The 15,568-nt window shown below is 41.1% G+C and overlaps 1 protein-coding gene across 1 annotated transcript in view; it reads right to left on the bottom strand.

The window, feature by feature from the left end:
• The window catches only part of LOC308343283 (uncharacterized protein), a gene marked incomplete at its 5' end in the record, with an annotated part of 33,978 nt that overhangs the window by 8,399 nt on the left and 10,011 nt on the right, over positions 1–15,568 (bottom strand). The window contains 3 exons of the mRNA XM_080804321.1: positions 2,718–2,904; positions 4,805–4,847; positions 6,542–6,696. Of these exons, the coding sequence (XP_080660447.1) occupies positions 2,718–2,904; positions 4,805–4,847; positions 6,542–6,696 (385 nt within the window). The remainder of the gene's footprint in view (positions 1–2,717; positions 2,905–4,804; positions 4,848–6,541; positions 6,697–15,568) is intronic.

The following is a 15,568-nucleotide window of genomic DNA, read 5'->3' as shown; positions in this document are numbered from 1 at the left end:
TGTGGAACTTAGGCTACCCGGGTTCAAATTCTGTCTTCACCATTTACTAGCCAGGGGGAACATGAGCAAATGATATAACCCTGCTAGGTATCAGTTTACCAAGTGGTAGGTGGGAAAGTAACCTGTCTCATAGGAGTGTTGTTGAAACTTAATGAAATGATAAGCAAAAGCATTTAACAGAGTGACCAGTACAAAAGCTGCACTTACTAAATGGTAACTCTACTTTTGTTGTTATTATTTTTAGGCCATTTATTAGTAGCTATTTCCCAGAGGGTCACTTGTGATGTTTCAGAATAAGGGAAGCCACCTAGTGGCTATCGTTACTGTTTTAAACCTGGAGTCAGCAGCAATCTCTGGGCCCCAGGGATTTGGAAGCATTTAGTTAATATTTCAGTTTGGAGTAATCTGAGCATTCAATCCTAAGCCTTTCTTTTCTATCTCTGGAAGCAGTCTCCAAAAAATGAGTTTCGTTGATTTGGTAATTAAAATGATTCAGACTTTTGCAGTGATATGTATTTTATTTATTTATTTATTTTAGAGAGAAAGAGAGTTATGCATGGGGGAGAAGCAGAGGGAGAGAAAGGGAGAGAATTTTTTTTTCAAGATTTTATTTATTTATTTGACAGAGATCACAAGTAGGCAGAGAGGCAGGCAGAGATGGGCGGGGGGAAGCAGGCTCCCTGCTGAGCAGAGAGCCCGATGTAGGGCTCAATCCCAGGACCCTAGGATCAGGACCTGAGCTGAAGGCAGAGGCTTTAACCCACTGAGCCACCCAGGTGCCCCGAAGGAGGGAGAGAATCTTAAGCAGACTCTGTCCTGAACACAGAGCCTGAATCAGGGCTCGATCTCCTGACCATGAGACCACAACCCTGGCCGAAACCAAACCAAGAGCTGGACCCTCAACTGACTGTGCCACCTAGGCACCATTGCAATGATATTGTATAATAAAAGTGCCAGTCCATGACTGTTTTGGAGGTTTGTTGTGTTTACCTTCATTCCCATCCTGGTATCAGGTACTTAAAACTATGGATTTGGAGTTGAATAGGAACAGCATGTTCTGGAAGCACTTAGAGAGGCTGGCTCTCTCCTAATAGTTGAATGATATTTCGGGTTATGTTGTAACACTCTCAATAGAAAGGTGAATAGGTGAAAAAGAATCATTGTATCTTTCATCCTGAGTGATAAGAAATAGAACATAGTGTGCCATTCACCTTGTACTTCTTTTGTATTTTCCAACGAGGCTGAAATGGTCACTAACTATCTTCCCATTTGACATGGCTGTCTAGCTTTATTAAACATAAGCATTAATGCTAAAAAAAATTATAAATGACTGCGACTCAAGGATATTTACTACTATTAACTATTTAAGGATTATTCATTTGGTGAAAAAAAATCCAGCCACAAATAAAATGCCAATAATCTCTTTTGTCAAAAATTACAGGAAGGCTAGGGATGCCTGGCTGGCTTAGTTAGTAGAGCACAGGATTCTTGATCCCAGGATTGTGAGTTCAAGCCCCACATTGGGTGTAGAGATACTTAAAAATAAAATCTTAAAAAATAGTACAAGAAGGATAAATAATATTTCTTGTCAAAATCAGGCACAATTACTTCATTATTGAATTATATTGTTTATATACCCATTTTGTACATAGAGCTTTTAAAATACATAATTTAATAAATTAGGGTGCCTGGGTGGCTCAGTGGGGTAAAGCCTCTGCTTTCAGCTCAGGTCATGATCCTAGGGTCCTGGGATCGAGCCCCACATTGGGCTCTCTGCTCAGCGGGGAGCCTGCTTCCCTCCCCACCTCTCTCTGCCTGCCTCTCTGCCTACTTGTGGTCTCTGTCTGTCAAATAAATAAATTAAATCTTTAAAAATAAAATAAAATACATAATTTAATAAATATACAAGATGTATACATTTTGTATAGAGAGAGCTTTCTCTGTAGAGCTTAAGTTACCCTAATAGCAGTTACCTCATGAAATCTTCCCAACAGTCTTAAAAAATAGATAGCTGTTTCCATTTTACAAATGAAGAAAGTTAAGTTCTAGGAAGTTAAGTAACTTGCCTGAGAAAAATTAACAGTTAATGTTCTTTTTGTTACTCACTTGCCCAACATTAGGAATACGCTGAGAAAGGGGAGTTACTACCCCCCAGAAAGATACTGGCATTGATTCTGAGTGTCATCAGCGACCATAAGAATGAAGGAGTTTGGGGCATCTGAGTGGGTCAGTCAGGCAGAGCTGAAGCGTCTGCCTTCAGCTCAGGTCATGATCTCAGGGTCCTGGGATCGACCCCCTGCTCAGCAGAGAGTCTGCTTCTCCCTCTGCCTGCTGCTCCCCCTGCTTGTGTTCTCCTTCTCTCTGTCAAATAAATAAATATTTAAAAAAAAAAACAAACCTCTTTCAAAAAAAAGAATGAAGGAGTTTATTTTTGCTTTTCTAGGCAATAAAAGCATGGGATCTAGAGTTAGCTTGGCTGTGTTTAGCTCTCAGCTTCATTGCATACTACTTGTGATCTTGTTGAGTAAAGTAGCCTTTCCAGCTAGTTTTCTTATATATAAAAGGGGAATAATAATAGTATATCTTCATTGGAGGATTAATGAACTAATTTAGGCAAAGCACACAGTATAAGGTTTGGTTAAAGGTCCATAAAGCCAGGACATCTCTACTACTATTACCGTAATGGCTATTATTTTGAGTAAAAGTTGAGTGCATACCTGAAGCCTGGGTGGAGCGAATGCTAGCATAGAAGTACAAGCAGCCATCCTTCAGAATGCAGTAGTGCTGGACCCACCTCTCTGTGCTTCCATCCGATTGTTGCAAAAGGCCCAGGCACTCTGGGTTCTTGATAGCCAGGGGTGGGAGGCTACTGTTGTGCAGAGTAACATCTTCCCAGACATGGGTCTGCAGGTGTAGCACAAAGGGATCATCTGAGTGGTCATCTTGACTCCTAGAGCCAGTTATAGCAGCACAAAGACTGTTTGATTTCAGAGAAGACACTGCCCTAAGTGATTATATTGCTAAGTCAATCTCATACTTGAGCAACTAGCCAGAAAACCTGAATTTTTCCAGTGGCTGTAGAGAACTTCTTCCTTTCCATGTCCATTGACATCCTTTGTCTTTGGTTTCTATTCTAGTGTGAGGAAGGAAGCCCAAAGAATACCAGTGGTATTTAGAAAGGAAGTGGAAATGGGCACCTCACTAAAGACTGTCCGATGGCCTAGTCTTTACGTGCCCGTCCCAATGTGCTATTTCACTGACCATGGGGATTGTCCTCTTAGCCCCATTCCTGGCCTGTCTACTGTATCTCACAGCAGCCCGTGGTTCATACTTCACTTTAGAACTCCCATTTGTGATGATTCACAGACCTGTACCCCTGGGGCAAATAATACATCATATGTTAATTAAAATAAAGGAGCAAAAAAATAACTCCCATTTGTGCAAAGGACCAAGTTAAACGCCACAGGCCAGATTTGGCCTTAGGGTCTCATGGTCAGTGATGTGGAAAGCCATGATAAATCAAGATCTTCTGGGAGGGCAGCCCTCGGTCCACAGGCCTGATTGGCAGGCTTTCCCCTGTAACTTGACCTGAGGCTGGGGACACAGTGCTTCATCTCCTTATCATAATTGCCCGGCCAGGTGCTGGCCAGGCCTTCTTTATTTGGTTTCATTTTTTGCACTTCAGTTTTAACAAGGCGGTGCAGAAGATTTCAGGATGCAGAGCTGACTATATTTTTTGCTGTGAGGTGGAAGCCTGCTGGGAGTTTGGGTGTGCCTTTATCATTCTGCAATAGATACTCCGAGTGCATTAGCAGAACAGAGCCCTCTTAAAAACATCATGCTCATTAGAATGACACATTGGAGAGATGGATGAGTGCGTTGAGCATTGTGTTCCAGGTAAAATGAAACACAAGTCTCGTTGTTTATCATATGATGATGCCAGTGATTGTTCAGAAAGGACAGTTATAGGACACAGGGCAGTACGTGTAAGCTCAAACAATCCAAATTTTCCTGAATGTTCAAGAGCCAGAATCTGTAGGGAAGATAATGGATTGTAAATATCTTTTGCCTATGTGGCATTTTGTGAGAAGGTGAGCATATTTAAAGGAAATCTATAACCTTATTAGAAATCTTGTACAAAGCATAAAAATGGAATAATTGGACATTAAAACCATCTCCCCTGCCCAGCCAGGTGATTGCACTAGCTCAGAAAAGGGGTTATCAAATATCTTAGGGCCTAAAGAGTAACTCACCTGTTGATGTTATGAAGTTATCACTTTATAGATCAAGCCTAAATTAAACAGTATATTGCTTCAAACGGGGAGTTGTGAACAGGTAGGGACAGTGAAAGGTGGGCTAGTATGTATCCAAAACAAGGATATGAACTTAAACCACTGCATTTCTGAATATAAGACATTCGTTTTCTAATAAGCTGCTCAGCCAACAGCACAATCCCAAGACATCCCCGAGATCTTGTACTTAAGGAATGAAAAGAAAACAGAAGCAGTGGTTTAACCTCCTGGACTGCGCTGTGTGAAACGGAAATCCCACCCCAATATGTGACTACCCAGCAAGTTCACTGAGAGAAATGTCACACAAGCCTGTGAAAATAAAAAGAACAGCAGGAATGCAAGTTCCCTCCTAGAATCTGAATAGAAAACCCTGTTCACTTAAAATCCTCTTTCCCAGCTTTTAGAGATCTGAGAAGTCCCAGGGTGAACTGCATGACATCCGACTTGATCCTTTCCCCCCCTCTGAGAAAAAAGCAGAATGAAGGCAGAGGTGAATATCACAGATACCTTACCTGGCGGACAGGATGGGTTGCTTTGTCCATTGCCTGGAGCCACCTGAAAGACAGTCCAATGAGAGGCACTCTCCTTTGGGGGCCGGTTAAGTATCATTGGGAGGGGCTTGTTGTTCTCCCTGGAAACCCATCTTCCAGACAGAACAGTCCCGAGGCTCAGAGATATTTCACTGCTTGAAGATCATAGTTGAAAGGCCACACATTCTTACAAAATTGGTATTACTAGAGGGTAAAATCCCACCCCCCACCAGGCATATTTAAAATAAGTCATTGTTATCCTTCTCCTTTACTATAGTTTCATTAGTGTGTAAGAGAAAATTCACTCATTCTTTTATTTTTACCAATGTAGGTAGATTTATGACCACCAGCAGGGCTAGAAACAGTTGGTGTTCCTGACTGGAATGCACTGGCTGGCTAGTACAGCCTGGAAAGACGCAAACAGTCACTGTCCTAGCCCCCTGCCCAAGGGTTCCTTGGACAGGCCACTTTTAGTGCAGACTGCATTTTCTTAGTCTTGTCTCCTTAGCCAGGTCCCAGTCTATCTGCCCCACATCATTTGTCAGTCTTTTTCAACTTTCTTTTAAACTCTATAACTCTCAATCAAGCCCTACAGCTTGCTCTCTTCCCCAAAAGTTTGACTGATTCCTTCTGTCCTCCCTGGTTCCATTTCATCTTTTGCAGGCTTGTCTGATCCTCTGCCACATCCCTCATCAACTCCTCCCTCATCCCCACCATGAGAGATCCTCCCTCCCCACCCTTAATTCCCAGACCCTTTTGCTTTCTCTTATAGCACTTCTCAATTTCTATTTTGCATTACAAATATCGAACTGAACGCCCTCTCTTCTTGGTTCAGAGTTTGTCTGAAGGCAAGAATTGATATTTAAACATAGTAATAATTCTGTGGAGAACTTAAAACAGTGTCTTGGACACATTAGCTAGCTACCCAACAAATATCCATGATTAAATACCATCAAGTTACTATTATCATATTTCCCTATTTGTCCTTTAAAGCAGCACGTATTTGAACAAATAATGTTCCACAAATAGGAACAGTATATTGTTTGACTAAGAGGTTTCAGGGCTAGGCCTCTCTTTAAAATTCGAGCTGAGTCCAAAACCTCTTCAAGAGACATGCCATTGACACACTGTTGACCTCTTACATTTTTTTCGTTCTTTCTCACTGCATCCTACCTTCACCCTAAATTAGCAGCACTTACACTCAAATTTTCATTTGGCTCACTGGATTGACCAATGATCTCCGTTCCCTTAGGCTGATACACTGAATAATGATCATAAGTCACTAAATTCTTAAGAGTTTGTAGGCTACTGTCTTAGAAAGCCTGACCCTCCAGTTGGGTTGTATGCTTCAAAATGTCAAGCCTACTGTATTATTTTTGTACCTGAGACTACCCATCCAATTAGCCTAAAATATATAAATCTGATAAATTTGGGAAGCTAGATGTGAACCATGACAGTACTAAACTTTTTTAGAAAATGTGGAGGTCTAGAGTAAATGAGTTAGGAGAAGATGTTTCTGTTCTTTAGAAAGTGTTAAAAAAAAATGGAGGAATAATAAAGAACCAAACTTCTCATTCTTCAGAAAAAGTTGATTGACTCACGCTGTGAATTTGCCATTCCCTCCTCTACTTCCAATCCCCCAAATCTGTAAGAGTGCTATTGAAGAAGCATTTCCTCCACCCAAAGTGAAACTCCTAAGATCAAAGAGTAACGAATTACCTTTTCATTTCTTGGTTTGAGGTTGCACAGAAGCAAAAAGTCCTATTTCCAGACTGAGGCGTACAGTTGAACACAAATGGTTTTCCCAAACTATCAATGCCAACTTCTGCACCTTCTAGTTTTATTATTTCCAGAGGCGAGTATTTTCCTTCATCCTGTAATTGATAAGGAAGAGGTTCGGCATGGGCAGGCACTGCAACTAGACAGATAAGGAGATGATGACTGAGGGAAGGAAGACTAAGCTTATTTTTTTGAATCGACTGTATGTTCTGAAATGAAAATATAACCCAAAGGAGGTTTTGTTGACTGTGTTCTCCGTGATATATTCCATGGAACTCCAAATTTCCAGCTATGATATTTTTCCACATCCCTTTTGAATAGCCTCTAATAATATGAATTTTATTTATGCCACCTTGGGGAAGTATGATTAACCATGAATGGTCATTTTTCCCATGAGAAAAAAAAATTAAATTTATTTTACAAAATATATGTTGTTGGTAACGACACGAGATTGCTAGTTGGTGTCTACAATGAGTTGCTTATTGTGGCAGGCCCTCTTCTAAATTGTTCATATCTGTTAATTGGTTTTTCTTGACCAATGCTCATGAGGAAGTTGCTTTTATCATCTCTATTTTATAGATGGGGAACCTGCAGCACAGAGAGCGTAAAGAACACTTTTCTTTAAATGACAGTATTTTAAAATACCATCTATATGTGCAAGACTAAAATAATTTTACAGGTAAATATTTTGTTTCATTTATTTTACAATGACATCGCGAAACATCGGGTCCATTATTCACATCTTTTTTTTTTTTTTTTTTTGACAGAGATCACAAGTAGGCAGAGAGGTAGACAGAGAGAGAGGAGGAAGCAGGCTCCCAGGGAGCCTGATGCCGGCTCGATCCCAGGGTCCTGGGGTCATGACCTGAGCTGAAGGCAGAGGCTTTAACCCACTGAGCCACCCAGGCGCCCCTATTCACGTCTTTTCTAAAAACAGCTATATTGCGGTGTAACTCATATACCGTCAAGTCACTAACTATATGGGTACAAGTCAGTGATTGTTTTAGTCGGTGTACAGAGTTGCGAAACCATCGCCACCATCTAGTTTTAGAACTTTTCCGTCTACCTCCAAATTTTCTTTGAGGCCGCCCTTGCTCCCCCACTCACAGGCAATCACACATCTGTTTTCTGTTCCTATTAATTTGCCATTTCTGTACATTTCATGTAAGTAGCATCATACACTAGGGTCTTTGTGATTAGCTTTTTTTACTTAATGTAAAGTTTTCTTTTTTTTTTTTTTTTTTAATTTTTTTATTTTAATAAACATATAATGTATTTTTATCCCCAGGGGTACAGGTCTGTGAATCGTCTGGTTTACACATTTCACAGCACTCATCATAGCACATACCCTCCCCAATGTCCATTTCCCCACCACCCTCTCCCATCCCCCTTCCCCCCCCCCCGCAACCCTCAGTCTGTTTCTTGAGATTGAGTCTTTTATGGTTTGTCTCCCTCCCAATCCCATCTTTTCATTTTTTCTTTTCCTACCTCCCCCCAAACCCCCCCACCTTGCATCTCCACTTCCTCATATCAAAGAGATCATATGATAGTTATATTTCTCCGATTGACTTATTTCGCTAAGCATGATACCCTCTAGTTCCATCCACGTCGTCGCAAATGGCAAGATTTCATGTCTTTTGATGGCTGCATAGTATTCCATTGTGTATTTATACCACATCTTCTTTATCCATTCATCTGTTGATGGACATCTAGGCGCTTTCCACAGTTTGGCTATTGTGGACATTGCTGCTATAAACATTCGGGTGCACGTGCCCCTTCGGAGCACCACGTTTGTATCTTTAGGATATATACCCAGGAGTGCAATTGCTGGGTCGTAGGGTAGCTCTATTTTCAGTTTTTTGAGGAACCTCCACACTGTTTTCCAGAGTGGTTGCACCAGCTTGCATTCCCACCAACAGTGTAGGAGGGTTCCCCTCTCTCCGCATCCTCGCCAGCATCTGTCATTTCTTGACTTGTTAATTTTAGCCATTCTGACTGGTGTGAGGTGGTATCTCATTGTGGTTTTGATTTGTATTTCCCTGATGCCGAGTGATGTGGAGCATTTTTTCATGTGTCTGTTGGCCATCTGGATGTCTTCCTTGCAGAAATGTCTGTTCATGTCCTCTGCCCATTTCTTGACTGGATTATTTGTTCTTTGGGTATTGAGTTTGATAAGCTCTTTATAGATTTTGGATACGAGCCCTTTATCTGATATGTCGTTTGCAAATATCTTCTCCCATTCTGTCAGTTGTCTTTTGGTTTTGTTAACTGTTTCCTTTGCTGTGCAAAAGCTTTTGATCTTGATGAAATCCCAATAGTTCATTTTTGCCCTTGCTTCTGTTGCCTTTGGCGATGTTCCTAGGAAGAAGTTGCTGCGGTGGAGGTCAAAGAGGTTGCTGCCTGCATTCTCCTCAAGGATTTTGATAGATTCCTTTTGCACATTGAGGTCCTTCATCCACTTTGAGTCTATTTTCGTGTGTGGTGTAAGGAAATAGTCCAATTTCATTTTTCTGCATGTGGCTGTCCAATTTTCCCAGCACCATTTGTTGAAGAGGCTGTCTTTTTTCCATTGGATATTCTTTCCTGCTTTGTCGAAGATTAGTTGACCATAGAGTTGAGGGTCTATTTCTGGGCTCTCTATTCTGTTCCATTGGTCTATATGTCTGTTTTTGTGCCAGTACCATACTGTCTTGATGATGACAGCTTTGTAATAGAGCTTGAAGTCTGGAATTGTGATACCACCGACTTTGGCTTTCTTTTTCAATATTCCTTTGGCTATTCGAGGTCTTTTCTGGTTCCATATAAATTTTAGGATTATTTATTCTATTTCTTTAAAAAAAATGGATGGGATTTTGATAGGGATTGCATTAAATGTGTAGATTGCTTTAGGTAAAATAGACATTTTCACAATATTTGTTCTTCCAATCCATGAGCATGGAATATTTTTCCATTTCTTTGTGTCTTCCTCAATTTCTTTCATGAGTACTTTATAGTTTTCTGAGTATAGATTCTTTGCCTCTTTGGTTAGATTTATTCCTAGGTATCTTATGGTTTTGGGTACGATTGTAAATGGGACTGACTCCTCAATTTCTCTTTCTTCTGTCTTGTTGTTAGTGTAAAGAAATGCGACTGATTTCTGTGCATTGACTTTATATCCTGACACTTTACTGAATTCCTGTATAAGTTCTAGCAGTTTTGGAGTGGAGCCTTTTGGGTTTTCCACATATAGTATCATATCATCTGCAAAGAGTGATAGTTTGACTTCTTCTTTGCCGATTTGGATGCCTTTAATTTCTTTTTGTTGTCTGATTGCTGAGGCTAGGACTTCTAGTACTATGTTGAACAGCAGTGGTGATAACGGACATCCCTGCCGTGTTCCTGACCTTAGCGGAAAAGCTTTCAGTTTTTCTCCATTGAGAATGATATTTGCGGTGGGTTTTTCATAGATGGCTTTGATAATATTGAGGTATGTGCCTTCTATCCCTACACTTTGAAGAGTTTTAATCAGGAAGGGATGCTGCACTTTGTCAAATGCTTTTTCAGCATCTATTGAGAGTATCATATGGTTCTTACTCTTTCTTTTATTAATGTATTGTATCACATTGATGGATTTGCGGATGTTGAACCAACCTTGCAGCCCTGGAATAAATCCCACTTGGTCGTGGTGAATAATCCTTTTAATGTACTGTTGGATCCTATTGGCCAGTATTTTGGTGAGAATTTTCGCATCTGTGTTCATCAAGGATATTGGTCTGTAATTCTCTTTTTTGGTGGGATCCTTGTCTGGTTTTGGGATCAAGGTGATGCTGGCCTCATAGAATGAGTTTGGAAGTTTTCCTTCCATTTCTATTTTTTGGAACAGTTTCAGGAGAATAGGAATTAATTCTTCTTTAAATGTTTGGTAGAATTCCCCTGGGAAGCCGTCTGGTCCTGGACTTTTGTTTGTTTGGAGATTTTTGATGACTGTTTCAATCTCCTTACTGGTTATGGGTCTGTTCAGGTTATCTATTTCTTCCTGGTTCAGTTGTGGTAGTTTATACATCTCTAGAAATGTATCCATTTCTTCCAGGTTGTCAAATTTGTTGCCATAGAGTTGCTCGTAGTATGTTCTTATAATTGTTTGTATTTCTTTGGTGTTGGTTGTGATCTCTCCTCTTTCATTCATGATTTTATTTATTTGCGTCCTTTCTCTTTTCTTTTTGATAAGTCTGGCCAGGGGCTTATCAATCTTATTAATTCTTTCAAAGAACCAGCTCCTAGTTTTGTTGATTTGTTCTATTGTTTTTTTAGTTTCTATTTCATTGATTTCTGCTCTGATCTTTATGATTTCTCTTCTCCTGCTGGGTTTAGGCTTTCTTTGTTGTTCTCTCTCCAGCTCCTTTAGGTGTAGGGTTAGGTTGTGTATTTGAGACCTTTCTTGTTTCTTGAGAAAGGCTTGCACTGCTATATATTTTCCTCTCAGGACTGCCTTTGTTGTGTCCCACAGATTTTGAACTGTTGTGTTTTCATTATCATTTGTTTCCATGAATTTTTTCAATTCTTCTTTAATTTCCTGGTTGACCCATTCATTTTTTAGAAGGATGCTGTTTAGTCTCCATGTATTTGCGTTCTTTCCAAATTTCCTCTTGTGATTGAGTTCGAGCTTCAGAGCATTGTGGTCTGAAAATATGCAGGGAATGATCTCGATCTTTTGGTACCGATTGAGACCTGATTTATGACCCAGGATGTGGTCTATTCTGGAGAATGTTCCATGTGCACTAGAGAAGAATGTATATTATGTTGCTTTGGGATGGAATGTTCTGAATATATCTGTGATGTCCATCTGGTCCAGTGTGTCATTTAAGGCCTTTATTTCCTTGTTGATCTTTTGCTTAGATGATCTGTCCATTTCAGTGAGGGGAGTGTTAAAGTCCCCTGCTATTATTGTATTACTGTCGATGTATTTCTTTGATTTTGTTATTAATTGGTTTATATAGTTGGCTGCTCCCATGTTAGGGGCATAGATATTTAAGATTGTTAGATCTTCTTGTTGGACAGACCCTTTGAGTATGATATAGTGTCCTTCCTCATCTCTTATTATAGTCTTTGGCTTAAAATCTAATTGATCTGATATAAGGATTGCCACCCCAGCTTTCTTCTGATGTCCATTAGCATGGTACATTGTTTTCCACCCCCTCACTTTAAATCTGGAGGTGTCTTCGGGTCTAAAATGAGTTTCTTGTAGGCAGCATATGGATGGGTTTTGTTTTTTTATCCATTCTGATACCCTGTGTCTTTTGATTGGGGCATTTAGCCCATTAACATTCAGGGTAACTATTGAGAGATATGAATTTAGTGCCATTGTATTGCCTGTAAGATGATTGTTACTGTATATTGTTTCTGTTTCTTTCTGATCTACTACTTTTAGGGTCTCTCTTTGCTTAGAGGACCCCTTTCAATATTTCCTGTAGAGCTGGTTTGGTGTTTGCAAATTCTTTCAGCTTTTGTTTGTCCTGGAAGCTCTTTATCTCTCCTTCTATTTTCAATGATAGCCTAGCCGGATATAGTATTCTTGGCTGCATGTTTTTCTCGTTTAGTGCTCTGAATATATCATGCCAGTTTTTTCTGGCCTGCCAGGTCTCTGTGGATAGGTCCGCTGCCAATCTAATGTTTTTACCCTTGTATGTTACAGACTTCTTTTCCCGGGCTGCTTTCAGGATTTTCTCTTTGTCGCTAAGACTTGTAAATTTTACTATCAGGTGACGAGGTGTGGACCTATTTTTATTGATTTTGAGGGGCGTTCTTAGCATCTCCTGGATTTTGATGTTTGTTCCCTTTGCCATATTAGGGAAATTCTCTCCAATAATTGTCTCCAATATACCTTCTGCTCCCCTCTCTCTTTCTTCTTCTTCTGGAATCCCAATTATTCTAATGTTGTGTCGTCTTATGGTGTCACTTATCTCTCGAATCCTCTCCTCGTGTTCCAGTAGTTGTTTGTCTCTCTTTTGCTCAGCTTCTTTATTCTCTGTCATTTGGTCTTCTATGTCACTAATTCTTTCTTCTGCCTCATTTATCCTGGCAGTGAGAGCTTCCATTTTTGATTGCACCTCATGAATAGCTTTTTTGATTTCAACTTGGTTAGATTTTAGTTCTTTTATTTCTCCAGAAAGGGCTTTTATCTCTCCGGAGAGGGTTTCTCTAATATCTTCTATGCCTTTTTCGAGCCCGGCTAGAACCTTGAGAATTGTCATTCTGAACTCTAGATCTGTCATGCTACCTATGTCTGTATTGATTAGGTCTCCAGCCTTCGGTACGGCCTCTTGTTCTTTTTTTTGAGGTGAGTTTTTCCGCCTTGTCATTTTGTCCAGGTAGGATTTGCTTTCTCCTGCTGTGGAATTCCGCTGTTCTTGGTGACTGAAGTTGGTTTTGGATGGTTTCTTGTTGATCTTCTGGGGGAGGGGCCTGTTGTAGTGATTCTCAAGTGTCTTTGCCGCAGGCGGAATTGCACCGCCCTTGCCAGGGGCCGGGCTAAGTAATCCGCTCGGGTTCGCTTTCGGGAGCTTTTGTTCCCTGAGCGCTTTCCGTAGAGTTCCGGAGGACGGGAATGAAGATGGCGGCCTCCCAATCTCTCGGCCCAGAGGAGCCGAGAGCTTGGGGTTCCGCTCCTCAGTGCACTCTCAGAGCAAAGCGCCCAATAGCCCCGCCTCCCTGGCTTGCGGTCGCGCCTCGAGGAAAGCAGTCAATTGTTGGAGCTGGAGAAAAGCGCCGGGTCGCTTTTGTCTCCGTGGCCTCCGGCCGCGCTCCGAGCCCACCCAGCCTGCGACCGGCACAAGGTAACCCTGGGCTTAGAGCTCACTCCTCGGCTTTGTCGCTATAGCCGGCTTCCCCGCTCTAATACCTGCGAGCTCTGCGGCACTCAGACACCCCCAGTCCTTCTGTGACCCCGCAGGACCTGGGGTTATGCTGACCCCACCTGGGTTTCCCCCCAGTTTAGCCTCTGGAGCGATGTCTCCCAGTGGAGCCGACTTTTAAAAGTCCCGATTTTGTGCTCCGTCGCTCCGCCGCATGCCGGGTGCCGGCCCCTCCCCCCGGGGTCTATCTTCCCGTCGCTTTGGATTCACTTCTCCGCAGGTCCTACCTTTCAGAAAGTGATCGATTTTCTGTTTCTGGGATTGTTGCTCTTCTTCTCTTCGATTTCCCGTTGGATTTATAGGTGTTCACAATGGTTAGATAAGCTATCTAGCTGATCTCCTGCTACCCGATGTCGTCTCAGCCTGCTACTTCTCCGCCATCTTGACTCCTCCCCCCTTAATGTAAAGTTTTCAAGTTTCATCCATGTTGTAGCACTTAGTAGTTCTTCATTCCTTTTGATTTTTGAGCTATATCCTGTTATATGGATATAAATCATTTAGTTCATCCATTCACAAGATATTGGAGATTTTTCTTTCAATTTTGGTCTTTTCTGCATAATGCTACTGTAAACATTTGTGCACAGGTCTTGTCTGGGCACATGTTTTCTTTCTTTTTGGTAGATTACTAAGAGTGAAATTGTTGGGTCGTATGGTAAGTTTATCCTTAACTTTACAAGAAACTGCCAAACCATTTTCCAAAGTAGCTGTGCCATTTTACATTCCCACCAGTAGTGTGTGAGTGTTCTAGATTCTCTACACCCTCACCAGTGCTCTATAGTGCTTGCCTTGTTGATAAAGTTGCCATCCTACTAAGCATTTAGTAGAATCTCCTAGTGATTTTAAATTGCATATTTTTGATGCCTGATCATGTGGGACATCATCCAGACCAGAGCTTCTTAACCAATGTTAGGTAATAACTTTGAGATACAGATAAAAACTATGGGCCCACTCATCCTGCCCTCAAAACATGCATGTGTGCACACACACGTGTGTGTGCCCAAATACACGTGTAAATACATATATGAACATGGATACACACATGTAGAGACATGCAAATACCTATGTGAGTATGTGTGCATGTAAATGCATATGCAAAAATTTTTTGCAACTTATAAATAGACGGGTAGAAGACTATTCTTCAACTAAAAGTAATATCTCAAAGTTGTATGGCACTTTAGTTTATAAAACATTTTCACGGGCTCTGTCTTTTTTATGACTATTCTATAAAATAGGAAGCCAATGTTATCCCCATTCTCTAGAGGAAGAAACCAAGTTTCAGTAATATATCTCAAGGTTAAATAGACAGAAACAGAACTTAAACACTGGTCTTCTGGCTCTGTCTTCTACACTATTTCTCCCACGTGTTTGGCTTCTTGGGCCATGGAAATTTGGGAGACTGCTGGATCTTAGCATCAGCACTTGAAGGCTGTAGTATTCAACATTTTAGGAGATGGAGCATTTCCTGAAGCCATCAACTATTCTGGAATATATAGAGAGAGAGATGCAGAATTTTGATTTATCAATATTATTTTCTCAGAGCATTCCAAACTACAAAAAGAAATGGGGAAACGAATAAAGCCTGGGAATTTTATTCTTTTGAGAAGTGAGAGATGTGTTCATTTACTAAGAGCGAACGTTCACTGGGTCTGCTTTCCTGTGGGTATAGGTAAGACGATATGTCGGTCTCTCAGTGTTGGTACCATTATGTTACTCCAGAGCTACTGTGTTCTCCACGTCCTTTGCTGTAGGAGAATGCAAAGGACTACACTCATATGGCACGTGACACGCGACCACGAACAGTACCTAAAATCACTTACGAGGTTCTCTCTCCTCTGCTCAAGGAGCAGCTTTGTGAGAAGAATGAATGATTGATGAATGGACTAGATTAAAAAAATGAATGCTACTGTCTCTTACACAGCCTCTAGCTTGGCCCAGATTCCATTCTGACTAATCTCAGCTGCTGCCTCATTGTCCGTGATTATGAGCCTCTTGTGGCCCTGGGAGCAGCTGCAGTTAAGACCCTAGACACAGAGCCTGTGTAGCAGGTGTGGACACCACGGCAGCTGTTCTTACTGGT

Source organism: Martes martes, assembly GCF_963455335.1.
Source record: "Martes martes genome assembly, chromosome: 5".
NCBI classification, from domain to species: Eukaryota; Metazoa; Chordata; class Mammalia; order Carnivora; family Mustelidae; genus Martes; species Martes martes.
This window is presented reverse-complemented; position numbering and strand designations above follow the sequence as displayed.